The sequence below is a fragment of the Ictidomys tridecemlineatus genome, chromosome 4, assembly GCF_052094955.1.
Source record: "Ictidomys tridecemlineatus isolate mIctTri1 chromosome 4, mIctTri1.hap1, whole genome shotgun sequence".
Taxonomy (NCBI): Eukaryota; Metazoa; Chordata; class Mammalia; order Rodentia; family Sciuridae; genus Ictidomys; species Ictidomys tridecemlineatus.
The window spans coordinates 19,458,566-19,485,379 of record NC_135480.1 but is presented as its reverse complement, the minus strand read 5'-3'; the positions used below and the strand labels follow the sequence as shown (position 1 = coordinate 19,485,379).

Genomic DNA, 26,814 nt, shown 5'->3' with positions numbered 1-26,814 from the left:
TGTAGATGGACACAATATCATCTGTCTATTTATTTATTTATTTTTATGTGGTGCTGAGGATCAAACCCTGTGCCTCACATGTGCGAGGCAGGCGCTCTACAGCCCCAGCCCTCACCACTATTTTAAAAGAGTGGATCATATTATATAAGCACTTCTGCATCCCACTTTTCTCACTTATATACCTGGAAGCCCCTGGCAGATCCAATTCGGTGTACTCTTGCTTTTTGTGATGCTGGGGATTGAACTCAGGATCTTGGGCATGTTAGGTAAGCACTCTACTATTGACTTGTACACTCAGTCCCTGGTGCTTTTTCTTAAATTGACACATAATAATTATACATATTTATGGGATATGCTATGATAATTCAATATATGTATACAATGTGCAATGATAAAAATCAAGGTATTTAGCATTTCCAGCTCCTTAAACATTCATCATGGGCTGGGGTTGTGGCTCAGAGGTAGAGCACTCGCCTAGCATGCGTGAGGCACTGGGTTCAATCCTCAGCATCACATAAAGCAAAATAAAGACATCGTGTCCACCTATAACTAAAAAATAAATATTTTTTAAAAAAATTTATCATTTCTGGCTGGGTGTGGTGGTGCATCTTGTAATCCCAGTGACTCAGGAAGCTGAGGCAGGAGGATTACAAGTTTGAGGCCAGTCTCAGCAATGTAGTGAGACTCTGCCTCAAAAATAAAAAATATTAAAAAAACACAAAAGGGCTGGGGATGTGGCTCAAGCGGTAGCGTGCTCGCCTGGCATGTGCGCGGCCAGGGTTCGATTCTCAGCACCACATACAAAGATGTTGTGTCCGCCGATAACTAAAAAATAAATATTAAAAAATTCTCTCTTTCTCTCTGCCTCTCTCACTCTCTCTTTAAAAAAAAACACACACACACACACACACAAAAAAAAAAAAACCAAAAACCCAAAATGGAGTTCAGTAGTAAAGCACCCTTAGGTTCAATCCCCAGTACCAAAATATAAAACAAATTTTCTAAGCATGGTGGCACATGCCTGTAATCCCAGTGATTTGGGAGACTGAGGCAGGAGTATCCCAAGTTCATAGTCAGCCTCAACTACTTAGTGAGGCCCAAAGCAATTTAGTGAGACCCTATCTCAAAACAAAAAATAAAAAGGGCTAGGAATGTAGCTCAATGGTAGATCATTTCCCTAGCATATGCAAGGCCCTGGGTTCAATCCCTAGTACCACAAAATCATCATCATCATCATCATCATCATCATCATCAGGGTACAGTGGGGCACACCTTTAGTCCCAGCTACTAGGCAGGCCTGGTCAGGAGGATTGCTTGAACCCAGGAGTTTAAGACCAATCTGAGCAACATAACTAGACTCTGTCTTGATAAAATATTAAAAAACTGTACACAACAGCCAGCTATGTGTAGAACATTAGAACTTCTTCTAACTGTAGTTTAGTATCTCCCTTTATCTGTGCCTCTCTCCCTTTCCCAGTCTCTAGGGACCTCTAGTCCACTCTCTCTACTTCTGTGAGGTCAACTTCTTGAGTTTCCATGTCCAAGTCAGTATTTTAAACAGCGCACACGGGTCTGCCAACTGTATTTTTTCACCTGATTCTCGTGCTTGTCTCTAACCCATTAGGGAGTCTGATGGTGGAGGTCCCAGGAAAGGGTAGTGAGTAGGCAGCAAGTGGCATTTCTGGGGGGTCTTGCCCACTCCCTTGCCTGATGACCAGAAACCCTCAGCCCCCAGAGGCAGGAATGCTGACAATGTTATTGTGAAATCATTTGCATATTGTGAAGTGCTTTGCATAGGACGGAGTGATTTGCATAGAGGGGCATCTTAGAGGTCCCAGGGCAGCATCACTGAGTGTCTTCTCCTCTTCTCAAGAATCTAATCCGGGCTTCCACTTCAGAACTCAGGAGGATGTCCTGGCAGAGCTACAGGCCTGGGAGGGCTAGACAGGGAACTTACAGAGGACAAGCTGCCCACCTGGAAGAAGCTGGGGGTCTGGGAAGGGCAGACATTAAAAGTATGAAGTAGGACAGGCATCAGATGCCAACTCAGGGAGCTGAGTGTGCCCTCAGAGTCCCTCAGCAGAGAAAAAAGTGGGGAACAACAAATAGGGAGGCTGAGAGATCCCATGGGAGGCTAATGAGGTTGAGACTCAAGAGACCCCAACTTTGTCACAATCTCTGAAAAAATGCAGTACCCATATTCCCCTTCCTGAATACTCTCCCATGCTTTCTCTTATGCCCAGAGAAAGATGCAAAGTGGAACAGCCAGACCACCCTTGCACTGCTGTTCAGGCTGAGAAGTTAGACATGCTATTACATGCTCTGGGTTGACAGACACCCAAGTTTCAATTCTGGCTCGGCCATCAGTGCCACTGTGTTACCTTAAGCTAACAGTACCCACCTCGAGGATCAAATGAGAATTGGGTGAGACAATGCAGAGAGAATGGCACGGAGTAGATGTTCAGTAAATCTTAGTTACTGTAATAATTTCTGTAATAATTACTATAATAATTGCTATACAAGACTTCAGAGTTCAGGTCTAGCGGCTGCTAGGTGAAGGGAGCAGAGTCCTTGCCCCGTAGGTTTGGACTTCTGAGAAGCCACTATGCATTGGACCCCAAAGGGTTACAAGTCCTGGAGACAGTGGCCTGAGGTTCCCAGTGAAAAACCAAAGCATAAAAATAATTCGATGAGTAAGAATAAAATTCCCTCTTCTGAGGTTCCCGGGGCCAGGCCCCTCCCTGCGGCAGGCACTTCCCCTTTCCCTTGTTCATGGAGGAGCCAGGCTCGGCTGACTCACAGCAGGAGAGCCACAGCCATCCACCATCCTCCCATCCCCGCCCCAGGCCCGGCCCGGGCAGCGCGATCTGGCAGTCGAGTCCGCCCCCGTGCGGCCACGGGCGGGACTGCATCACTGGAGAGGAAGCAGCGGCCCCGCCAGCAAGCCCTGCGGCCACTCGATCGCAGTCCCCGCGGGGCCGCCACCCTCGCCCCTGCCCAACTTGGTTCGTCGCGGTACCGTGGAGCTCCCACTTCCGCCCGGCCCTCCCTGCCGCCCCGTCGTCCCGCCCGAACGGAAGTGCACTGTCTGCGCCGGTCCCCCATGGCCACGAGACGGAAGCGCCCCCCGCCGCTATTCCCTCTGGCCCCGCGAAGCGCTGCGCGTCGGGTTCCGGACGGCCTCGTGTGACGTGGCCGCGCGCCGGGGGCGGCTCCGGGCCGGGGGCCGGGCGGCGGGGTCGGGCGGGGCAGAGCCGGGGCGGGGCACGGCATCGCAGCTGGATGGCCGGGCCCGCCCGGAGCGCCGCAGCTGCCGCCGCCGCCGCCGCCGCCACCGCACGGTGAGTGACCTCCGGACCCTCAGGGCTCCGTCGGGGGGGGGGGGACCCGGCTGATCCCCTGACCCGTCCCTCTGGTCCCGGTCAAACATGGGTCCCTCTCCCAGAACCTGGGAGTTGAACTTGCCCGTCTTGGACTCTTGTTCCCTTGGCGTCCCACACTTGGCCCCCATCTCTCCCTCGCTGCCCTCCTGGGCGCTGTCTCCGCCACCATCCACTCCGGCTCTTTTCCCTCTCTTCTCTGATGAACTCTCCCTGGAGCCCCTGCCACTCTCCCAATCTGTGGTCCTTGCCCTTCTATATGACCTGCCAAGGACTTGGCCTGGACCAGTCCTGTCTTGGTCCCAGTGGAGCACAGCTGCTTCCACAGGGGTCTAGGTTAGTTAAGGCCAGGAGATCCCAGGTGGGCATCTTTCCCACCATCCAGAAGCAGCTGCTTTATCTCCCTCCCACTTCCATCAGCTGATGAGGAAACTGAGGCAACCCAAGGTCACAGCCAGCATGAGGCAGGGCAGACCACATTAAATCTCATGCTTGAGTTTCCAGATTGAACTTTTCCATTGGTTGACTCACATCCCCATCCTGTGATCCTCCAGCAGGGCACATTCCTCCGCCAGTATAAGGAGGGCCCCTGTGCTGCCTCATCCACCTGCATTATCAAGCTGGTCTGGTCTTCACAGTTCTGTGAGGGAGGCAGGATCTAGCTCCATCCCATGAATGAGGACGCTGAGGCTCAGAGGGGGCTTCAAGAATTGCCCATAGTCAGACAGCTGAAAGTGCAGAGCACCAAGTTAACCAGTCTCCACAGCCAGTGCCCGTCATCTGTGCATCTCCTGACTAAAGCATCCTTTAGTCCCACCTCCTGTCTGTCCCTGTGCCCCAGGAACACTGGGTTCATTTCCTAGGAAGAGGCTGTGTTGGCTCTCTCTAGCTCCTCTGCTCTGATCCTCCACCTGAGCCCCCAGTGCCATCCCATCAACCTAGACAGTGCTGGCCTCAGTTCCTGGAGTGTCCTCACCAACGCACATCCTGACTGCAAAGCCTCTCCTGGCAGCCAGAGACACCCGGCTGGGCTGGGCCTGCCGGTGGCTGAAGGGAGCCCAGCCAGCACCTCACCCAGTCATTAGGGAAAGTTTAGCCTCAGGCGGACGTGCTGACACACAGTTTGGAATCAGCTCAGAAGGAAAAAATGTGTGGTCCTTAGGAGAGGAAGTATGAAGAGAGAGCCCCTTTGCTCTGACCAAAGGGATCCTCCGATGCCTTTGGTAGAGCCAGCAAGAAGGTGGATGCCATGGCCATTAAGGGGGCAGGAGGAGGGAGATACCACGTTTCCTAAGCAGGTGGCAACTCATGTAAATGGCTTTGTATTTTTCAGCACGCGGCATGCTTGGATGTCCCTACTCTGGCTGTGGCATGGAGGGCCAAAGGCTCCTCTTCGTCACTGCCCTTGCCCTAGAGCTCCTGGGAAGGGCTGGGGGGTCCCAGCCAGCCCCCCGGAGCTGGGGAGCTGCAGCAGCCTGTCGCCTGGACAACAACGAAAGCGAGTCCTGGGGGACCCTGCTGAGCACAGAGAGGCTAGACACCTGGATCTGCTCCCTCCTGGGCTCACTCATGGTGGGACTCAGTGGGGTCTTCCCATTGCTTGTTATTCCCCTGGAGATGGGGACCATGCTTCGCTCAGAAGGTGGGTGACCCTCCAGGGACACCAGTGGGCAGCCAGCAGGTGGGAAATGTGCTGCTGCTCTTCTTGGAAGACCCCTGGTCTCAGGTACTAGGTCACAGTGTGACTGAGATGGAGGGCAGGGTCACCTCAGTCCTCTGGGCACAGGGTGCTGTGTTCATTTGTTCATTCATCCAGGCATCTGTTTATTATTTCAGTCAGCAAACATTTACTAGACTCAATGTGAACAGTGGTTGGAAATATGGCTGCCAGGCTACCTGGGCTTAAGTCCTGGCTCTGCCACTTAACAGCTAAATAGTACAGGGCAATTTACTTCACTTCCACCTGCCTCAGTCTTCCAATCTTAAAAATGGGGTAATGGGGCTGGAGATGTGGCTCAGTAGTTGAGTTTGATCTCCAGCAACTTCCCCAAAATGAGGATAATAGTATTTGTTTCTACCATGAAGAGTAAATGAACTGTCACACATAGAGCACTCAGATTGGCTAGTGTGGGGAAAGGGCTGGGTGTTCACATGACTCATGCTGAACCTTGGGATGCAGTGGTGAGAGAAGCGTCACCTCTCCCTTCAGTCTCAGCTCATGGTGTGGAAGAGTTCTAGGCCAGGAACTGCCTTTCCCAGGAATATGCAGGAGGCTGATGCAGGGCCTGCCTCCAGGAAGGGACCTGGGAGATGAGGCCAGGCGTGGATGGGGGGCTTTCGCTGAACTACACTTTTGTTCCATATGCACTGCCTGTCTGTTCACAGATAACATGTTATAATTAAAAAATTAAAAGGTTACATGGCACAGGCCTTGTCATGCTAATTGGGAGGCTGAGACAGGAGGATCAGCCTGAGCAACTTAGTGAGACCCTGACTCAAAATAAAAGATAATGGGCTGGCGTTGTGGCTCAGTGGTACAGCGCTTGCCTAGCATGCAAGAGACCCTGGGTTCGCTCCTCAGCACTACATAAAAATAAATAAATAAATAAATAAATAAAATAAAATAAAGGTATTCTGTCCATCTAAAACTAAAATAAATAAATAAAAATAAAAGATAAAAAGGACTGGGGATGCAGCTCAGTGGTAGTAATAGAACATTTGCCTACCATGCACAAAGGCCCTGGGTTCAATCCCCTATTAAAAAAAAATTAAAAGATTATATGGGAAGCTACTGAAAATGCAGGTGATGAGCTGGGGATGTGGCTCAAGCGGTAGCGCGCTTGCCTGGCATGCGTGCGGCCCGAGTTCGATCCTCAGAACCACATAAAAAACAAAGATGTTGTGTCCGCTGAAAACTAAAAAATAAATAAATATTAAAATTCTCTCTCTCCTCCTCCCTCTCTAAAAAAAAATATATGCAGGTGCCTATTTCCTAGCCCAAGAGTGTGACCTAGCTGGGTGCAGTGACACACACTTGTAATCCCAGCTACTGAGAAGGCTGAGGCAGGAGGATCACAAATTCAAGGCCAGCCTTGGCAATAATTAAAAAATTAAAAAAGAACTAGGATGTAGCTCAGTGGTAGAGTGTCCTTGGGTTCAAGCCCCAGTGACACCAAACAAAACAAAACAAAAAAGCACCCCAAGTGTGACCTCTTAGGGCAGGACTGGGGCCCTAGGAGACTGTTAGAAAAGAGCACCCATTAGGTTTGTGCTGCTTGCTAAGCTCAGGAACAGTTTATTTACCAGATGGTTCCAGAACTCTATGCCAGGTTCTGGGCTGGAGGTTGGCACTACACCTGTGAACAGAATCCTTGTGGGGCCCTATCATGCCCATGTATCAGCTCATCCAAGGTCAACATAGGGAGCACTTCGATTATGAGTTCCATTTCACAGGCACAGAGAGGTTCTCTGACCAGCCCAAGGTCGCACAGCTTCTAGAATAGCAGCTTTCCTGGGGATGCCACCCCACTATCCAGCTGCCTCTGTCCTCTAGGCCTCAGTTGCTCTAACAAACCAAGGACTTGAGTGTGGTTCCTGTAGGGCCCTTCCAAATCTGGATGCTGCAAGTCTGCAAAAGTTCCCAAATCTGCAACTCTTATGAGAGTGTCAGCACAGAAGAAATTTCCACTTAATAAGCATTTGTCATTTTAATTACCACAAGATTCAATTTACAGACAGGGAAACTGAGTCTCAGAAGTTCTCTGAAGGACACCTGGTGTTAGGTTGGGGAGCTGGGACCTATCAGGCTCCAAAGCCCAGCTTTGCAACCATGATGCACTATTGACTCATAGTAGGCCAGCAGATCGCAGTGTGTCTCTGCTGCGCACCCAGCCCTTTGCTGTGCCTGTCAGAACAGCAGCCCATAGCCAGGCTTCCTGAAGCTTGCAGCCTGGCCAAGACAACAGAAAGCCCAGTGAGCTGAGCAAACAGAGGTCAGGCCAGTGGCTCGGCCTCAGAACCCCGTGTCTCTGTCTTGTAGCTGGGGCCCGGCGCCTGAAGCAACTACTCAGTTTTGCCCTGGGGGGACTCTTAGGCAACGTGTTTCTGCACCTGCTGCCCGAGGCATGGGCCTACACATGCAGCTCCAGCCCTGGTGAGTGAGGCTGCAGGCTGGGGGCAAGAGGGCAGGAGCAGGGAGCTGGTGCCAATGCCCAGTGTTGGTCTAGGCCCTGCCTGCTGTAAGAGTGACTGGGAGAGGGATTTGGCAAGGAACTTGCCCGAGAGGGAAGGTCATTGCCCTGGTCCCAGTACCCTGGCATCTATGGAAGTCCTGAGACCAGCTGCCTGGCCAGTTAGTCTTTGGACCCTGTCACTGTCCCAGACTAGGCCCCATTCCAAATGACCCCCTCTGATGGTGCTGGCCTTGGCATGGCCTGTGCTCCCACGGCAGGTGGTGAGGGCCAGAGCCTGCAGCAGCAACAGCAACTAGGACTATGGGTCATCGCTGGCTTCCTGACCTTCCTGGCATTGGAGAAGATGTTCCTGGACAGCAAGAAGGAGGGGGCCAACCAGGTGAGCCCTGAATCCCAGAGCCTGGATATGCCAGCCTGGACCAAACTCTGAGTTAAGTCCTTCAAAATAGTGGTCTCCTGGCCCTCTTTGGGAAGATCTGGGGAGGGAGGCTGGACCAACCTTGGGAAGATCTGGGGAGTGCCAGCATCAACCCCTGCCCTGGCTTGTGCTGGTAGTGACAGGTGGGTGGGAGTGAGGGTTGGCTGAGTTTGGGGCATCTAGTGGATCAAATGGCCGAGAAGCCTAGCCAGATAAGAGTTATTCCCTGTCTCTTCTCCATCTTACTTTCCCCTCTGTCTGCCCTGAGTGGGGGGCATCTAATATCACCTCTTTCTCCTCCTGGCTGTAGGCCCCCAGCAAAGACCCCACTGCTGCCGCGCTCAATGGAGGCCACTGTCTGGCCCAGCCGGCTGCAGAGCCCGGCCTGAGAGCCGTGGTCCGGAACCTCAAAGTGAGTGGCCCACTCCGGGCCCCCTTCCTACAGCCACAAAGCTGAGTGGCCAGCCCAGCTCAGCCCTCCTGCCTGGCTCAGTCCGGCTTTCTCTCCCCTCACCCAGGTCAGTGGCTATCTCAACCTGCTGGCCAACACCATAGACAACTTCACTCACGGGCTGGCCGTGGCTGCCAGCTTCCTTGTGAGCAAGAAGGTGAGTTGAGGCTTGGCAGCAGGTCTCATGCATTTCTGGCTTGAGGGGGATGATGGTAGCAGTGTGGTTCCACCACCAAAATATGCCAGGTCTGTCTCCTTGCGTTTTCCATTATCAGTACCTTCATCTAAGCTCCGATTTCACTGTGGCTCTCGTGGATGTTACCATGGCCGCCTCCTCATCTCCCAGCGCTTTCACTCATGAGCCCCTACTGTGTTCTTGTTGCCCACACTCCTTGTTGGGGTGCCTTTATCAAGCTGCTAGGCTTGGCCACTGCCTGCTTCTAGGTGCTTCTTCCTTTACTTCCTCCCTGTGTGATCTGGCCTCAGTGCTCATCTGCCTACTCTTGAACTGGCCTCTTTCCCACTTCACACTCTGCCCTCTGTCTGAAATGTTCTTCCTCCCTCTTAGCTGACTCCTCATCTTTAAGGCCTTGGCTTAGATGTACTTTCTCAAAGAGGCCTTTGCTGCTGGCTCCTCAGTCCACTTTGGTCCCTGTCCTCCCAGCCCCATAGCACCTGGTCCACCCTCTCCCTCACAGAACTGCTCTGGGAGGGGCCACACAGGTGTCATGTGTGCAGTCCTTGTCTCTCCCCCTAGACTGTTAGCTTCAAGAGGCAGACTTCTTGTTGCTTTTAGTCACTGTTGTCTTTCCAGTAGTTTGCCCAGACTAGAGCAAATATTCGTAAAGTGGGTGGGCATGAGGGGTACCAAGACCCTCAGCACAGACCCTGCAGACCCTCCCTCCCTGCAGATCGGGCTCCTGACCACCATGGCCATCCTCTTGCATGAGATCCCCCACGAGGTGAGTGCCCAGAGGGTTACCTCAAGGGCCTAAGTCTGAAGGGTTCCCATGCTCAGCAGGGGCTTGGGGCTTGGAGCTTGGGAAAGGCTTTGGGGTGGGCCTGCCCTGCAGTGGTAGGCTGGAGACTGCAGCCTCCTCAGGATTTGCCCTGGGAGCAGGGGACTGGGTGTGCATGTCTGAACCTGAGGCACTCAGGTGATCTGGCCCAGCTGAGGCCCATGGCAAACATCTGCTCCTCCCCCCAGGTGGGCGACTTTGCCATCTTGCTCCGGGCCGGCTTTGACCGATGGAGCGCAGCCAAGCTGCAGCTCTCAACAGCACTGGGGGGCCTTCTGGGCGCCTGCTTTGCCATCTGTACACAGTCCCCCAAGGGAGTAGGTATGGGCTTGGTGGGTGGTGGTGGTTGACAGAGGAGGGCCAGCCATGGGTTTGCAGGCGTGGGGCTGGGGTCTCTCTCATCTTCCCTCCTCAGCCCGTGGGAGGGATGGGAGATGAGTCCCCTGGGCTCAGCAGTCAGGCATCTTCTTCGCCTGCAGAGGAAACGGTGGCCTGGATCCTGCCCTTTACCTCTGGTGGCTTTCTCTATATCGCTTTGGTGAACGTGTTGCCTGATCTCTTGGAGGAAGATGACCCTTGGTGAGTGACCCACTGTTGGCAGTCACAGTGGGGCCGCAGGGTGGGGGGCTTCTGGCCTCTGCTGCCCGCTCTGTGCTGCCCACGAGCCAGCTGCTCTCCCCACAGGCGCTCCCTGCAGCAGGTGCTCCTGTTATGCTCTGGCATCACGGTGATGGCGCTGCTCTCACTCTGCGTAGAGTAACCTCCGCTGGTGCCCTACCCTATACAGCAATAAGAGACTCGGATTCACTCTGTGACCTTGTGTGTGAAGCAGAGAAGGCGAGTGCTTGAGAGAACCAGCCTCTGACCAGACAGGAGGGTGCGTGTGGTGTGCACATGTGGTCAGAGGTGTGTGCGTGAGACCGACACTGTGATCTCCGTGCGCAGGGCCCAGGGCCCAGCACTGCACCTGCCCCAGCCCTGCTGCAGCCTCCTCTCCCTGCCACCCTGTCGTCTTGCACCAGCTGGAGTGAACAGTGAGGAATAGCAGAGGGCTTGCCCTGCCAGGACCCCAAAAGGAGAGCAGCCCAAGGAGCCCAGGCTGCCAGGAACCCCAAAGCTATACTGCCTCTGCTGTGGCCTCCTGGGCCTCTGGCTTGAGGGGGCAACCCTGTGCTCGTGCACCCCAGCCCCAAGAAGCCTAGGGGCCTAAGCTGGGGTAGCTTCTCTCTGCTGCGTCCATTTTCCTGGCCTTGCCTTTGCCACCTCGACAGCCAAAGAAAGGGGAGGCAGGTTCTCCTGTAGCCCCCAACCCCACTCAGCACTGACGGTCCTACCCCTCCAAGCACTGAGCAGGGAGCTGGAGGACTTTTCTTCAGGGCTGCCTGCCCAGACTAGCTCCTGTTCCCCTGGTGAACGCTCCCTGGCAGTGCTGGCAGCTCTTGCCACCTCCAGCTGCCAAACAGCAGCCTGCAGGGCAGCAAGCAGCCCCAACTGGCCAGAGGCCTCCCAGTCCAGCTCAGGGATGCTCCTGCCAACACAGGCTCTGACAGACATGCCTGGGGCGGGAGGAACGAGCCAGGCTGCCCTTCCCTGCTAGGCCCCTTCTCTTCTGCCCATGGAGGTAAGGTGGGCGTGGCAAAGGCTCCACATTGTCAGCGCTCAGGAATGTGCTCTGGGAGAATGCTGAAGCCATAATCCCCAGCTATTTCCCTTGGCTGGCGCCCAGGTACTCAGCTGGCCCACTCCACAGCCAGGATCCAATCCTGCCGCTAGACTGTGGATATTTAGAGAATTGGCCGTGGAAAGGGTCTCTCATGGTCCTACAGCCATCGTGCTGTGGTACCATCTGTATCTGTAAATACCTGTTCTATAGATATGAATAAATATTCTCCACAGAAGGGCCGCCTCTGTTCTGCACACCGGGGTTTCTGCTAAGGCTGTAGCCATGTCCTTGTCTGTTACCCTCATGGTGCTCTTATTTTCTTCAGTTTTGTTGTTAGGCTTCTAACCCAATGACAGCTGAGCATTGACACAAGTCTGGCCCTGGGCCTCTTTAGCCCCTCAGTGCCCTCAAGTATGTTCTCTTTATTTATTTATTTAGTATTTATTTTTAGTTATAGTTAGATTTAATACCTTTATTTATTCATTTTTATGTGGTGTTGAGGATTGAACCCAGGGCCTCAAGGTGAGCGCTCTGCTGATGAGCCCAGCCCCAGCCCTGTTTTTGTTTTTATTTTATGAGCCTGTAAGGCAAGGATGTTTTTCACTGTCTGCCTCCGCACTCTTTAACAATTTAATCAAGGAAGGAACTCCACAAAATCATTTCCAAGTTTGACCCACTTGAAATTATTGTTCATTTCAAAGAGAAAAAGAGAGGATCCTTACTGGAACCATCCCTTCCTCTGAATGAGCTGAGTATAAGAACAAGTCAGGCACAGAGGGCTTCCCATGGTGTCACCAGCTGACTGCAGAAGGGGGAAGGAGTCCTGTCCACCTCTTTCCACTCCAAGCCAAACAGCAGAGCCTACAGCAGCCTGCTGGCCAGAACCAGTGCAGTGGCCAGAGCCTGGTGCAGATGAGTGGGAACCCAAGTCAGCACCCGCTTACCTGGGAATGCAGGGCTTAGTATTTCTATCAGCAAAACATTTAAAAGAGACTTAATATCTGCTCTACCTGGTTGTTCTTCTCCAATAAGAAAACTGTCTCAAGGACCTAGTTATAGTTAGTCCAGGCCCGAAGGATCCAAGGAATAGACCCACAGCTGCCTCTCCGGCCCCACCAGGTGCCCTTGACTACAAGCTGTGGTATTGAGCCCTACGAGGTAGCAGACAGATACATGTGATCATCTCAGTCCACTGAGAGAGGCAGAGGAAGGGACTCCATTTTATAGATGAAGAAACCAAGAATGGATGAGGATAGTGCCTGCGGGCTCAATCGGTGTCAAGGCCAAGGGTGAATCCTGTCTAGTTAGAAGGGAAACAGGGTATGAAGGAGTGGGAATAGCCAAGTCAAGGCAGAAGACAAAATCACTTCAGAGGCTGGGCTGCTGGGCTACTGGAGCAGTGGGGACAGGAAGTCAGCAGGAAGGCCAAGCAGAGGGTGATACCCAGGTGACTCAGACACTTGGGGAGGATGATACAAGAGGGTAAAAAGAGCTGGAAAGGAGATGGCTGTCTGGGAAGTTAGACAATAGCTTGCTGTGGTCACATGGGGAAAGAAAGAAAAGGGGGCAGGCAGGGGCGCTTCATTTGCATCTATAAAGTGGGGTGCCCTATTGGTGGTTATTCTAATGATGAGATAATATATGCATAAGGCCTATGAAGCACACATCCCAGGGCAAGCACTCAAGTGGTCACACCTGCACCTCCAGGACACCCTCCACGGAGCCAACATACTAGCTCAGCTGCTTATAGTCGGGACAGGCCCAGCAAGATCCTAAGCAAACTGAAAGGTGTGGGGCAGATGGAGGCAGGAGAGGACAGTCTGATGGAATCTTAGGCTTAGGAAAGCTCCCAGAGTGGATATTGCTTAAGGCTCATTTTTCAGTCAGAAGAAATGGGTTGAAAGACCTACTGGACCTATGGAAAAATCAGGAGGGGCCTGTAGAGAAACAGGAGGCACACAAGCCAGCAAACAAGGGGGAAGTCTCAGGGACCCAGGACCCCAAACCTGGCTTTACACGGACAGCAATAAGGACTAGGGCCAGAGCACCAGAAATGCAGGAAAAGGAAAAGGCTGGCTTCTGTTTAGGCCCTGCTCTGTGGAACTGGAGGGACACAGTCTGTAAGAGCTCAGACAGGAAGGGCAGGGCACACCAAGAGGGCTGTGCTGGGACCTGAGATGAGAGGCAGAAGACTATAGACAGCAGCTGCGGCGCCATGTAGAGCACCAGGGGCTCACCCTGATGAAGGGCTGGGGGCCCTCGGTTGTCTCAAGAGATTCCCAGGCTGCAGCCCGTGGGGAAGGGCCTCCTGTGTATGTCCTATATCTTCTACCCAGAGCCCAGGGAAGGTGAGACAGGGGGCAGTGAGGCAAACCATCTTTTATTACAAACTCTAACCAGCAGCACTAAGGGTTGGGCCTGGGGCCCCTAGGCATAGTACTGCAGGTTGGCTTTCTTCTTGGCCTGAACCTCCAGGATGCCCTCCATGTAGTCCTCGTGGGTGAGCTCGGTGGCACCCCTGCGCAGCGCGATCATGCCCTGCAGCCAAGACAGATGGACTAAGGTGCCTCCCCACATCCTTAGCCCTGCTCCCAGAGGCGTGGGCCTTCTCAGCCCCTTCCCCCAGCAGTCTCCACCAGCTAAACACCCCATCCTGTCTAGTGAAGGGACAAGAAGGTTTGAAGACATCCTCTCACCCCTCCACCACTTACCGCCTCCACACACACAGCCTTGCACTGGGCGCCATTGAAGTCATCAGTGCAGCGGGCCAGCTCCTCGTAGTTCACATCAGGACTGAGGAGAGACACACCACAGAGCTCAGTTACTCACGAGGGGACAGGAGACAGCAGATGTCCTACCATGCCACCCAGCAATAAAGTCAACTGGCCCTGTGACAGCAAATCCCTGACAGCAAATGCCTTCTTTTCCTCTTAGTACAAGACAGGCAGGGGACTAGAGCAAGTCAAACCAGGTTATTTCTAGGACCTCTGGTGCTCTAGCTTTCTAGGGACCAACTCGGCATGAGGGAGGGGTACAGGAGGTGGGTGGAGACAAAAGACCGCCTTACATTCCCCCACAGAGCCAGCCCTGCATCAGCCAGCACTGTGCTAGCACCACCGTCCTTATGTGCCACACATTATACTTGACACTGTCACATCTAATTGTTCCCACAAGGCCATGAAGTTAGGGTTACTATCCACAAGGCCCAAATTAGAAAACTGAGACACAGACAGGCCCAGTGGTACATGCCTGTAATCCTAGTGGCTCAAAAGGCTAAGGCAGGAGGATTGTGAGTTCAAAGCCAGCCTCAGCAAAAGCGAGGTGCTAAGCAACTCAGTTGAGACCCTGTCTCTAAATAAAATATAAAATAAGCCTGGGGATGTGACTCAATGGCCAAGTGTTCCCGAATTCAGTACCAAAACCAGACCAAAAAAAAAAGAGAGGTCTTGCCACCTGCTGAAGGTCTTACAACAGTAAACATAGGTCATCTGGCCCTTGCCTAGATTCCCTGGGACCTGGTTGAGCTGTGCTCATCTGTGGGGCTGTGGAGCCCAAGAAAAAGCATCTGCAGCATGCCCTGGGCAGGAGAGGGCAAGGTGCAGATGATTCTAGGAGCAGAGCAACCAGAATCAGAGCCTGGACCTCAGGCAGCTGGCATGTGCCTGCAGGAGGCAGTGGTGGTCATGAAGGCTGGGGAAGCTCAGCACAGGCAGCTGTGAGGAGAATGGACAGTCAGAGATGCTCTGCTGCTGCCCATTCACGGCTCTGCTCACCTTACGTTCATCTTCCGGGAATGAATCTGCATGATTCTGGCCCTGGCCTCCTCATTAGGCATAGGGAACTCGATCTTGCGGTCCAGGCGACCTGAACGGAGCAGGGCAGGGTCCAGGATGTCTACCCTATTAGTGGCTGCAATTACCTAAGGAAAGGGAGAAGCAGCAACTTGAACTGATGGGCACAAGCACAGTCATAAAAGGTAAAAGGCAGCCCAGAGTGTGTGTGTAAGCAGGGGACCTTAAAGGTACAGACCGATCAGAATTTGAATTCTAGCTCAACCATTAATTAGCTGGGTGACCTCAGAAGGTGCCACTTACCTCTGAACCTCATTTTCTTCACTGGGAAAGAATGAAAATACTCACCTTTACTTGGGTATTGGGCTGGAAGCCATCCAGCTGGTTCAGAAGCTCCAGCATGGTCCTCTGCACCTCCCGGTCCCCGGCTTTCTCACTGTCAAAGCTGGGGTGCACAGGAGGCCAAGACACTCGTGAGGCCACAAGTTGGGCAGAGCCCTCCCCTCTCTACCCACAATAACCCTAACCAAACCTGCCTAGAGACTAACATATAAAAGGAGTCGCTAATTGTTGACTACACATTCAGAGCCTGGAGAGACTCCTGGGATCAGATGCTAGGCTGAAGATAAACAGTGAGCAAAAAACAGCCATGGCATGGGCTGTCACAGAGGAATGTATGACTGCCCACTAAGCTAGAGCTCAGAAACGCAGGGGCCTGGCCTGGGCTCCGACTCTTGGGGATTCCAGGCAGGCATCCCTAAGAAGCATCCCTGAGACTGCAGACACACTAGCTAAGCAAACCCCAAGTGGAAAATAGGAAAAGACAAGTGGGGCTGAAAACTGAGAAGGGAGTCTGGATCTGGTGGGGGAGGAAGAGGGTGGAGGAGGAAGAGAGGGAGGCAGAGACGTGTGAGACCTTACTTAAGGCCATGGTTCAGTCCAATACTTAATGCCAAGGAGCAATGAGGTGATCCAGGAAGGGTTTTTTTTGTTTTGCTTTTTTCTTAATATTTATGTTTTAGGTGTAGATTGACACAACACAATGCCTTTATTTTTATGTGGTGCTGAGGATCAAACCTGGGCCCCACTGGTGCTAGGTGAGTGCTCTACCGCTGAGCCACAATCCCAGCCCCACAGGAAGGGTTTTAAATAAGGCCTGTGTGAGGGACCATGGATGCATGTGAGTAAGGAAACATTTCTGGCTAGGGTTGTGGTTCGGTGGTAAAGTGTCTGTCTAGCATGCATGAAGCCCTGAGTTCAACCCCCAAGTACTGCCAAAACCAAACAAAAAACAATCAAATTTGTTTTGAAAGGAACATGCTGGCAGTTATGAAGAGACAACAGGTTATTTAGCTGAGAATTTAGAAATCAGAACCACATTAAGAGTAGCTACTGTCCCAGGGGAGGAAGGGGTAGAGTGGGAAAGAGATGAAATTTAGTGCAATTGGGAGGTTGAAGTCTGCCACAGAGTCCCTTTGAAACCCCCAGAACTCCCTTACCGCTTGGTGCCGATGGCATCCAGCTCATCAATAAAGATGATGGATGGTGCCTTCTCCTTGGCCAGGGCAAAAGCATCCCGAACCAGCTTAGCACCATCTCCAATGAACATCTGTACCAGCTGGGGGCCAGCTAGCTTGAGGAAGGTGGCCTGAAGAGGAGGTGGTGGGGTGGGGGTCGTCAGGCCTTGAGCCCATTTGGGAGAGGGTGGACTCCTACCCACCACCTCCTCATCCCTCCCAAAGAACACACCTTGGTCTGTGCAGCACAGGCCCGGGCCAGCAGTGTCTTCCCTGTACCTGGGGGCCCATACATCAGCACCCCCTTTGGAGGTTGGATCCCCAAGTTCTCAAACTTCTCTTTGTGGTTCATCGGCAGGACAATGGCTTCCACCAGCTGCCAGGAAGAAGTCCTGGGTGAGGAGAGTGAAGCCCTGAGGGATCCCACACAGCCCAACCCTTAAATGACTTCAACCCCCATCTCTACCTCTCCTATTGCAATTCAGGGACACTGCCCTCTTTCCCCCATAACTAGAAGGCTCAGAAAGTTCATCCTCACCAAGGCTGGCCCTGGCCTCTCTCAGAACACAGGATATGGTAGAAAGACCCTGAGCCAAGAACAGGGGACCGAGTACCAGTCCTATCTCTAGCTCTAACTTTCTGGGCCTTGGCTAAGTCACTTGATCTCTCTGGACCTTGACCTTCTAACATATCACATGGCACCCTCCACCCCTACCCCTAGGCAGCTGTGAAGAGGAGATGTACAGTAAGGGGATGCATTCTTTCAACAAGATGGAGAAACACAAAAGGCTGGTGAGGCTGCTGGCAGCTGCTGTGTCTCTCTCACCTCCTGGATCTGCTTGTCCAGGCCCCCGATGTCACTGTATTGCTCCGTGGGCCTCTCATCCACCTCCATGGCCTTCACCCGTGAGTCGTACTCTGTAGGCAGAGTCTCCAGGATCAGATAGGAGTCTTTGTTCACACCCTGAGGACACAGCATGGGAGATTCAGATATATCTCTAGGCCTACCTAATGGGCTGGGTGACAGTCTGTACAGTGCAAGGAGAGTTACAGGACTGGGCAACACAGAATCAAAGAGCAAGCAGACAGGATCTCAGACTCCCAGGGTTGCTCTACTGAGACTCAGAGGCAACAGAGACCTGGAATTGCGGAGGGGTTACTTAGTGGAAAAAACTCTGGGAAAGCTTTGCTTGAGCTTAGGCAATCCTTACCACCAGGTCTCCCGGCTTCAGCTTTTCAGCATCCACCAACCCAATCACAGGTAGGAAGTATGTCTATAGGAAAGATTAAAGGTGTAGTCTCTGTTACTGTACTTGATAAGGCCTCAAAGTCCTGTCCCACACCCACGCCTCACAATCCTCTGCTCTTCTATTTTTAAGCCAGCCTTACCTGTCGTGTGGAGGTTTTGATCACTGCACACTTTCCCTTCCTTTGAGAGTCCAGGTCAATATTGGCACCATCCTCTTCTTGGTCATTGGGATCAACATCTAGCAGCTGAGAAGGGATAAAGCTCAGCCCCTTGAATTTCCCAGAGCCCAGTGCTTCTAGAGCTAAGCTGAGTCAATTCCCAACACTCACAGGGTTGCCTGGCCCTTACCTTACTCCTCAAACTAGCCCTGAGCTTAGCAAATGGGTGGTTGATAAGCCAGAAGGTTGGTAAGATCTGAGTTTAGGTGCTACTTCTCTACACAAAGCTCATCTACTCCAGCAAGAAAAATCAATAAAAAAGGAGCCATGTTGAGACTTACAAGGTCTTCGTAGGACCAAATCTACAAAAGGAAATTGGGGGATGCAGTTCTAACATGCAATTTGGCCTCGGAATTTCTACCTATTCTATCCCTGGCCCCACCCCCAGCTATCTCCATGGCCCACTGACCCCCTCTTCCCCTCCACATACACACACACCTCGATAACATTGGAGACTAGGTATGGCAGGGTCTTGTTCACTTTGATTTTCTCACTGTTTTCTTTGATCTTGTCTTTCATGGCTTGAAGTTCATGGGTGACCCGTAACACTTCACTCTTCATGATCTGGGTCGAGGATGCATGGAAGCAAATGTTCAGTCCTAGCTCAGCCTGCACCAGGCCCTGGAGTTGGTGAGGTCCAGGCTGCCCATGGGGACCCTCCTGAATCTCTCCACCCAAATCTAAGGCTTTCTGAAGGCTAAGCCTGTCTATATTTACATTCCATAGAAGTCAAGCCAAGAGGTCAGTTTGGAAACCTTCCAGGGAGGCTGATGTAGTATTGGGAAAAGAGCAAGCCTCTGAAACTGGCAAATAGGTTTTAAGTTTTATCTCTTGGAAAGGGCTGCCACAGTGGTGGTAGGAAGAAAAAAAAAATCTGAGCCTCAGTTTCCCCACCTGTAAAATGGGGATTTACTAAAAGGACGATCTTTGAGGCAGTTTGCTAACTCCTCATCTCAGGCCTGTTTCCCTCCTCCCAGTCCCTCCTCTTGTCCTTTTTAAGGCTTAGTTTTTCTTTTCCTGGTCCCAGGAGAAAGCCACAGGCCCCATGTCTCCTCCAGCGAGGCGAGGAAGGAGCAGAAGGGCACAGAGTGGCCAGGGCCTGCCTGTGAGGTCTCCACTGGCCGTACCGGGGCCCAGCGCCCACCTTGATCTCGCTGTCTAGAAGCCGTGTGCGCTGGATGATCTCTTCCGTGGACATCTTAAGCACCTCCTCTCCAATTCCATCTTGCTGTTTCAAGAAAAAACAACCGACGTTATTTACTTATTTACTTTTACTCACAGGGGGCATCCCGCGATCCCCGAGCCTCCTGATTCCAGGATGGAGTCAGGACCACTGCCACGTTCCAAGCGGCCCCGGCCCCATCCTCGGATCAGGCCTGACCCCCAACTACCTCCTCCCCTCCTGACAAGGACATGTCCCCGCTGGCGCCAGTTCCGCGACCCCTACCTCTCCAGGCACCCACCTCAGCCTCATCCCACACGGTCGCCATCTTCTCCTGCCGAGTCACTGGACTCTCAAGTTGCGGCAGCACATTCATTTCCTAGAGGAAAAGGCCGAAGAAGGGAATGGGCAGGAGCCGCAGCGGGAGATTAATACCGTCCCTTTTAACGCCTTTTCGTCACTAATGGCGAACGTCTCCCGCAAATCCTTTCTCTTGGACGACTCAACTCCAACCACGCCACCGGAGCGAATCTGCTGCTCCGACCCTAAGACCAAACTCGGGCCACAGAACACGCCCCAGCTTCCTGAAATGTTCCCGCCCTCGTCCTTTTTGTGCCGGGGGCGTGGTTGGGGTTGCTATTGGCCGTCGAGCGCAGGGGGCGTGTCCTAGTATAAAGCCGGAAGGGGCGGGGGAAAGGCGGGTGCCGCTGGGGACCGTGGGAAATGTGGTTCTAATTTGGTCGGTAACTGAAAAGGCATTTGTTTGGAAGCCGCGTCTCCTTCCTCAGAATCTCGCTTGATTAGGGGTGGGGAGGTTTTGTACCCTGGCACTGCTCTCCAAACCGTAAACAACATATCCAGCCGTGTGCAAAGGGCATGACCATAGCTACAGCTATTTATTTAAACCCAGGTTTACTGGAAAGAAAGGTTAACCAGTTTTGTTTTTTCCTTTTTTTTTTGGGGGGGGGGTACCAGGGAATGAACTCATTTAACCACCGAGGAACATCCCCAGCCCCTTTTTGATATTTTATTTAAATACAGGGTCTTGCTGAGTTTTAGAGACTCGCTAAATTGCGGAGGCTGGCTTTGAACTCGGCGATCCTCCAGCCTAGCCTCTCAAGCCACCACCACGCCAGGTTCATTAACCAGTTTTAAAGAGAAGTTGTTGCTACTACCAATGTTAATGCATGGAACTGTGCACGAGGGAAGAGTTCAGTTAACAATTAGCCTGAACAGTTAAAAACCTAACTCGGGGCTTTAATCCATCCTTTGCTTCATCCGTGGTTAATTAACTCAGTGAGCAGGGCAGGTCTGTGGATCATATAACACTGATTTGTTGTACCTGTGTCTCCTACGCGGATCTCTCCTTATTTCTTTGAGATCCCTGGAGCCCCCTTAAAATGAAAATCACATAAGCCACATAGTTTATATTGTAAATCAAACCATCACACTCAATAAAATTGGTGAAAAGGTGTCTTGGAATTCAGCTGAAGGCAGAGATTTATTTCTCTAGGTATCAACGTTTATAGCCGTTCATTTAGGCTGACAAAGCCTCTGAGGTAGCGGTATGTTATTCCATCCTTTCAAAAATCCTGTCCTTAGGGACAGATTCCATGACTCTCACTTCTAGATAAGTACATGGAGGCTCTGTCTCAGCATCAAGTGTGGGTGAGAGCCACCTCCTCTAATTTATTCTCCCTAGAATAATCAGTCCAAACCCAAATCTGACCATGGTACCCGACTCTCTCAACAAATAACACCCCAAGGCCCCTCTTGAAGGCTTCCCCTTGTTATTAGGTCAGACACTGAAGTCCTGTGGTCAGGCCCCTAACGGCAGCTATAGTGCAACTTGCAGACAGGCCCTCCCACAGTGCTGGGAACCCCCAGCCCCCAGGCCTCTACACCTCCTGCTTCTTGGGCTTGACATCTGCTCTTCCCAGAAAGCCACAGGCCCACAGTAAACCAGAGCCTTATTTAAGTCAGCTACAAAGCTCTCCTTGACTCCCAAAGACCAGGTCAAGTCTTGCTCTTTCTCCCCCACTCCTTCCCCTTGGGACACTTACCAGATTTAGATTTTTTTTATTTGATTACTAGGCTCTTGTGTGATTATTTGGTTGATATAAAAAAGAAAAAAACCCTGAGTGCATGTTTCTTATGTATCTTTTGTGTGTGTGTGTGGGAGGTGCGGGTTGGGGGTACCAAGGATTGAACTCAGGGGCACTCAACCACTGAGCCACATCCCCAGTCGTATTTTGTCTTTTATTTAAAGACGGGGTCTCACTCAGTTGCTTAGTGCCTCACTTTTATTGAGGCTGGCTTTGAACTCATGATCCTCCTGCCTAAACTTCCCAAACCGCTGGGATTACAGGCATATGCCACCTGGCCTGGCTTATACATCTTATTTGTATAACACAAGTCCCCAGGGGCCTTGGAAAGTGCCTACCCACTCCCCCATTTTTTTTTTCCCCGAGGGAAATATGAATTAGGCATGGTGGCACAATCCTATAATCCCAGCAGCTCAGGAGGCTAAGGCAAGAGGATGGAAAATTCAAAGTCAGCCTCAGCAAATTAACAAGGCCTTAAGCAACTCATCCAGACCCTGTCTCTAAATAAAATACAAAATAGGGCTGGGGATGTGGCTCAGTGATCAAGTACCCCTGGGTTTAATCCCCAGTACCAAAAAAAAAAAAAAAAAAAAGAATTAAATTGCATACCACTGATGGACAATTTCTTCTCCAAAGCCCATACTCTCTCCAGAGTGCTCCCTTGAGCCAGGCTCAGCAGGTCTCAGCCCCAGGTAGAAAGAGACTATGACACATTCAGGACCTTACACTGGGTCCTTGCATTGCTCAGACACAAGCCTTGGTGTCATCTTGGATCACCATATACCACATCCAGTCCACCTGGAATTCCTCTCATTCTCCCTTGAACATATATCCAGAATTCAAAATAAGGTCAGAATCAAAATAATGTAATGAAGCATGTGGAGCTTGGGGTAAGGGGGTAGCCATAACGGAAATAAGATTGTCCATATGCTGAATATGAAGAGTTAGGGCTGAATGGAGATTCACCATTCTAGTCTCTCCACTCTTGTTAGGTGAAAATTTCCAAGACAAGAGATATCTCCTCCCAACTCCTACCCCAAATATGTCCACTTCTTTTATTTATTTATTTTTTTAATATGTCCACTTCTTACCACCTCCATGTCCTATCCACTCTGGTTCAAGGTACCATCATGTCACCTGAATTATCACAGAGGCCTCTTCCTGGGCCTCCCTGTTTCTACCTTAACCTTCCTCTGATGATTAACTTTGTATATCAAATTGACTGGGCTATCGGGTACCCAGGTTTTTTGGCCAAACATCATTCTGATTTCGTTTTTAGGCAAGATTAACATTTAAAACCAGGCACGGTGGCTCACACCTGTAATTCCAGCAGCTCAGAAGGGTAAGGCAGGAGGAACACAAGTTCAAAGTCAGCCTCAGCAACTTAGTGAGGCCCTGACCCTATTTTTTTTTTTAAAGAGAGAGAGACACACAGAGAGAGAAAGAGAGAATTTTAATATTTTTTTTTTAGTTCTCGGCGGACACAACATCTTTTGTTTGTATGTGGTGCTGAGGATCGAACCCGGGCCGCACGCATGCCAGGCGAGCGTGCTACCGCTTGAGCCACATCCCCAGCCCTAAGGCCCTGACTCTAAATAAAAAATAAAAAGGGCTGTGGATGTGGTTAAGCACATCAGTGGTTAAGCACCCTGGTATGAAAAAAAAAAAAGATTAATATTTAAGTAACTAGACTGAGAAAAGCAGGTTGTCAACTGTAGTGGGAGAGGGGGCCACATCCAATCAGTTGAAGTTCTGAATAGAACAAAATGACTGAGTAAGAGAGAGATCTTCCTGCTATACTACCTACAAACTAGGCCAAAGGATTTTTACCCTGTCTTTGGGTGAAACATCAAATATCCTTGGATCTTGAGCTGGACAGCCTTCAGAGGGGAACTACACTACTGGCTTGGCTGTTTCCCAGGCCTTCATGCTCAGAATGGAACTAAACTGCCCTCTCTTCTGGGTCTCCAGCTTACCCACTCACCCTGCAGACCCCGGGACCTGCCAGATGCCATAATCACCTGAGCTGTGAGCCCAATCCTTATAACAAATCTCTCTCTCTCTCTCTCTTTCTCTACACACACACACACACACCCTATTTGTTTCTAGACAATACTTTCTAAAATCTTTCTGAAAAAAACTGCATTTTGAAAAATGTTAAAGATACAAAAATTGAAAGAATAAACAGTGAAAACCTCTGTACCTTTCACCTAGATTTGCCAGTTGACAACATTTTGCTACATTTGCTTTTGCTGTGACTGTGTGTAAACATGAACTTTTTTTTTGGAACCACTTCAAAAAATAAGTTACAGACTTCATGACATTTTACCTCTAAGCATTTCAGCCTATGTGTCCTAAGAACAAAGACATTCTCATATATAACTGCAATGCATTATATAATACATGGTCATACCCAAGGAATTTAATATTGATGAAGTAATACCTAAGATATAATCCTTTTTTTTACTCTGTCAACTGAGCTATATCCCCATCCCCAAGATATGATCCTCATTAAAATCTCTTCAATTATCCACTGGATGACCCTTATAACCTTAAAACAAAACAAAACAAAAACAGTATAAACCTGGCACAGTGTCACTGCATATAATCCCAGATACTCAGGAGGCTGAGGCAGGAGGATTGCAAGTTCAAGGCCAGCCTTAGCAATTTATCGAGATGCGAAGCAAATCACAAGAGCCTGTCTCAAAATAAAAAATGTTTAAAAAGGACTTTCATACGTATCGTAGTGGTAAAGTGACTCTGGGTTCCATTCCCAGTACCAAAAAAATAAAAAAATAAAAAAACATTATCAAGGGCTGGGGGTGTGGCTCAGTAGTAGAGTGCTTGCTACCATGTGTGAGGTATGGGATTTGAAGTCTATTGACAACTAAAAATATATTTAAAAACATAAATAAAGCCAGCTATTCATTCATTAAAAACAAACAAACAAACAAACCAAAAAAAAAAAAAAAAACAGTATCAAGTCTTTTTTCCATTGGAACCATTTCTCAGACTTTCCTTGGCTTTGTGACCTTGACATGTCTGAAGACCACAGTTCCCCTGAGATGTTCGCATGTTCTCCTGATCCTGATCCTGGGCTGTACATTCTTGGTGGCATTGTCCTATCAGCATCGTGGAGTTCTGCCCTGCATTCTTGCGGGTGCAGCATGACTCATTCCTGGAGGTGTTATCCTTTCTCATTTGATGAAGCTGGACTCTGTCAACCTTCCAACCAAGTCTTAGCTCTTTTTTTCTTTTAAAGTTAAAAGATATATTTTGTGGGTGAGAATTTTGGGATTATGCAGACATCCCATTTCTCATAAATAATAAATTTATTTATATCAGTATGGATTCTAGTTCAACAAAATCTGTTAGTATCATTGCTCTCGACTGAATAATTGTGTTCCAGAACCCATTTGTCAAAGCCCCAGCTCTTAGCATGATGGTTATCTGTAGATGGAGCCCTTGGGAGGTGATTAGGGTTAGATGAGGTCATGAGATGGGGCATTCGGGGTGGACAAGGAAGGGAGAAGGAGCAGCTCTTTCTCTGCAGGAGCACAGAGGAAAGGTCAGGTATGGAGACAGTGAAAAGGCAGATTTTACAATTTTCTAGCACCTTGATCTTAGACTTGAGTCTCCAAAACTATGGTTGTCAAACCACCTATTCTGTGGCCCTCTGTGATGGCAGCCTGTACTGATGAGACAATCGTGATCACTCATTACTCACGAGCTGCAGGAGTCCAACCAAGATGTCTCCTGTTATCCTCATCATTCCTTATTTCCTGGTTTTCTGATAAAAGATATTCCAGTCTCGTACTTTTCATGGCCCAGGCCTAAAATCAGACCTTTTCCTTTGACAGCCTTGTTTCCTTTTTGGAACACAGTATTTAGAAGCCAAGATGAGGGTGCTAGGTGTGCACATCACTGCCCCAGCCTGGTGAACACTCACATTTATAACTATATTGACCTCTAGCTGGGTACAGTGGCGCACGCCTGTAATCACAGCTTGGGAAGCTGAGGCAGGAGGATTGAGTTCAAAGGTAGCCTCAGCAATTTAGGGAGGTGCTAAGTAACTCTGCAAGACCCTGTCTCTAAATAAAATATGAAAAAGGGCTGGGGATGTGGCTCAGTGGTTAAGCACCCCAGTTCAACCCCTGTAACCAGAACAAACAAACAAAAAACCCCAACTCTCTGGTGTCTAATGTCTCTTCCTCTTTTTAAAAAATTTTTTAAAAGTTGTTGATGGACCTTTATTTATTTATTTATATGCAGTGCTGAGAATCAAACCCAGTGCCTCACACATGCTAGGCAAGTGCTCTTCCACTGAGCCACACACCCAGCCCTCTTCCTCTTCTTATAAGGACACCAGTCCATTGAATTAGTTCCTGTCCTAATGACCTCAATTGGCCTTAATATCTCCTTCAAGTTCCTAACACTCAGGCTGGGGATTAGATTTTGCCATAGTCCAAATACCTGTCCTACCCTTCACCACCCCTCCAGCCAAGACTCATATATTAAAACCTGATCCCCAGGGCTGGGGTTGTGGCTCAGTGGCAGAGCACTTGCCTAGCATGTGGGAGGCACTGGGTTTGATTCTCAGCACCGAGTATCAATAAATAAAAAATAAAAAGGTCCATTGACAACTCAAAAAAAAACAAAAACAAAAAAACTCTGATCCTCAGTGTGATTGTTTTAGGAATGAGGACATTGGGAGGTGATTAGGTCATGAAGATGGAACCCTCACAAATGACAGTGCCCTAGTCAGGGACCCTGGAGAGCTATCTTGCCTTGGCACTGTGTGAAGTCATTGAGAGAAGGTCTCATGGGGAACCAGACTACGGGCCCTCCCCAGGCATCCAATCTGCTGGCACCTTGAACTTGGGCTTCCAGCCCCCAGAACTGTAAGAAATAAATTTCTGTTGTGTGTAAGCCACCCAGTGTATGGCATTTGGTGTTCCAAGCCCTGCTGACTAGGGCTTTAACAGGTGAGTTTGAGCGTTCTAACAGACCGCCCACACTTATCCCCCACCCCCTGCACATCAGCGTGCCACCAGCAGGGATCTCCTTGCAAGCTCACTGTGGAGTCCTGAGTGGAGGGAAGGTGCTCCAGGAAGCTCACATGGAGTGCCTCATTCCCCCTCTCCCCACCGGATCAGACCGTGGGCAGGGAAAGCCAATCAGTGGGATCAGGTACAAACCATTTATTTTTCTATAAAGAGCAAAGTACAAAGAGGCAGGGGAGGGCAGCTGGGCCAGAAGGAGCAGCAGTAGGCGGGCCCCAGGCCCTGGCTATGGCTGAGGAGGCCTGTGGCTGCTCCAGGAGCAAACCTGGGCCTTCAGTCTGATGGTGAAGGGCAACGGGAGTTGTGGGGGGCTGCTGCTGCTGCAAGTCATACAAAGCCAGGCTTCATGGATGAGCGGCGGCAGTTGGGGCAGCTCCGGGTCCCATTGTTCTGCAGGCATCTGAGGAGGCAAAGGGCTCTGTCCACTCACCCCCGACCTGCCGTTCCACTCCAGGTCCTAGGCCCTGTCTCCTCCCCGCCTTCCTGCTGCAGGGCTGGGAGGTATCCCTGCGGCCATTTGGCAGCAGAGGAAGGAAGGAAAGAAAGTCCTGGTCCCCAGGCTTCTGCTTTGCCCCAGGAGCCTTC

At 50.7% G+C, this 26,814-nt stretch overlaps 3 protein-coding genes and 1 long non-coding RNA gene across 20 annotated transcripts in view; 2 read left to right on the top strand and 2 right to left on the bottom strand.

Annotated features, from left to right (window-relative positions):
* Nucleotides 1-2,829: 2,829 nt before the first annotated feature.
* Slc39a13 (solute carrier family 39 member 13) lies at nucleotides 2,830-19,319 on the top strand. 13 transcript variants are annotated; one of them, XM_078046021.1, is made up of 10 exons: nucleotides 2,830-3,341; nucleotides 4,714-5,022; nucleotides 7,420-7,533; nucleotides 7,831-7,952; nucleotides 8,302-8,403; nucleotides 8,485-8,599; nucleotides 9,337-9,404; nucleotides 9,650-9,782; nucleotides 9,941-10,040; nucleotides 18,927-19,061. In XM_078046021.1, the coding sequence occupies exons 2-10, from the start codon at nucleotides 4,722-4,724 to the stop codon at nucleotides 19,006-19,008; spliced, it is 1,137 nt and encodes a 378-aa protein (XP_077902147.1). In that variant the 5' UTR covers nucleotides 2,830-3,341; nucleotides 4,714-4,721; the 3' UTR covers nucleotides 19,009-19,061. The 13 variants fall into 13 exon arrangements, with proteins under 13 accessions (XP_077902147.1, XP_077902152.1, XP_077902151.1 ...); XM_078046026.1 differs by lacking the exon at nucleotides 18,927-19,061 and adding an exon at nucleotides 19,181-19,319 and having other exon boundaries at nucleotides 2,831-3,341; nucleotides 9,650-9,778; XM_078046025.1 differs by having other exon boundaries at nucleotides 2,831-3,341; nucleotides 9,650-9,778.
* Psmc3 (proteasome 26S subunit, ATPase 3) lies at nucleotides 13,485-19,627 on the bottom strand. 3 transcript variants are annotated; one of them, XM_078046019.1, is made up of 13 exons: nucleotides 19,347-19,627; nucleotides 19,044-19,127; nucleotides 18,338-18,463; nucleotides 18,181-18,201; nucleotides 17,822-17,926; nucleotides 17,644-17,706; nucleotides 17,259-17,396; nucleotides 16,665-16,808; nucleotides 16,415-16,563; nucleotides 15,264-15,360; nucleotides 14,898-15,043; nucleotides 13,836-13,917; nucleotides 13,485-13,662 (listed from the first exon to the last, which is right to left on the bottom strand). In XM_078046019.1, exons 1-13 carry the CDS (start codon nucleotides 19,371-19,373, stop codon nucleotides 13,552-13,554), a joined length of 1,293 nt encoding a protein of 430 aa, XP_077902145.1. In that variant the 5' UTR covers nucleotides 19,374-19,627; the 3' UTR covers nucleotides 13,485-13,551. The 3 variants fall into 3 exon arrangements, with proteins under 3 accessions (XP_077902145.1, XP_077902144.1, XP_005330034.1); XM_078046018.1 differs by having other exon boundaries at nucleotides 19,363-19,627; XM_005329977.5 differs by lacking the exon at nucleotides 18,181-18,201 and having other exon boundaries at nucleotides 19,363-19,626.
* A 1,617-nt stretch (nucleotides 19,628-21,244) lies between these two features.
* Nucleotides 21,245-26,814, top strand: part of LOC144377033 (uncharacterized) — a 26,242-nt gene continuing 20,672 nt past the window's right edge. Inside the window, exon 1 of the long non-coding RNA XR_013437574.1 lies at nucleotides 21,245-26,356. This is a non-coding gene — a long non-coding RNA (uncharacterized LOC144377033). The remainder of the gene's footprint in view (nucleotides 26,357-26,814) is intronic.
* The window catches only part of Rapsn (receptor associated protein of the synapse), an 11,126-nt gene continuing 10,664 nt past the window's right edge, over nucleotides 26,353-26,814 (bottom strand). For all 3 annotated transcript variants that reach the window (XM_040284399.2, XM_040284398.2, XM_005329974.4), the window contains exon 8: nucleotides 26,353-26,629. In XM_040284399.2, the coding sequence (XP_040140333.1) occupies nucleotides 26,557-26,629 (73 nt within the window). In that variant the 3' untranslated portion in view covers nucleotides 26,353-26,556. The remainder of the gene's footprint in view (nucleotides 26,630-26,814) is intronic.

Excerpts from the sequence above, each read along its gene's own strand:
- Slc39a13 (XM_078046021.1), top strand. The coding sequence starts at position 4,722 with ATGCTTGGATGTCCCTACTCTGGCTGTGGCATGGAGGGCCAAAGGCTC. Across the intron at positions 7,534-7,830 it reads CACATGCAGCTCCAGCCCTG|GTGGTGAGGGCCAGAGCCTG; the intron begins GTGAGTGAGGCT and ends CTCCCACGGCAG. Across the intron at positions 9,783-9,940 it reads ACAGTCCCCCAAGGGAGTAG|AGGAAACGGTGGCCTGGATC; the intron begins GTATGGGCTTGG and ends CTTCGCCTGCAG.
- Psmc3 (XM_078046018.1), bottom strand. The coding sequence starts at position 19,437 with ATGAATGTGCTGCCGCAACTTGAGAGTCCAGTGACTCGGCAGGAGAAG. Across the intron at positions 18,464-19,043 it reads TTCTAGACAGCGAGATCAAG|ATCATGAAGAGTGAAGTGTT; the intron begins GTGGGCGCTGGG and ends TCCTCGACCCAG. Across the intron at positions 17,707-17,821 it reads TCAAAACCTCCACACGACAG|ACATACTTCCTACCTGTGAT; the intron begins GTAAGGCTGGCT and ends TCTTTCCTATAG.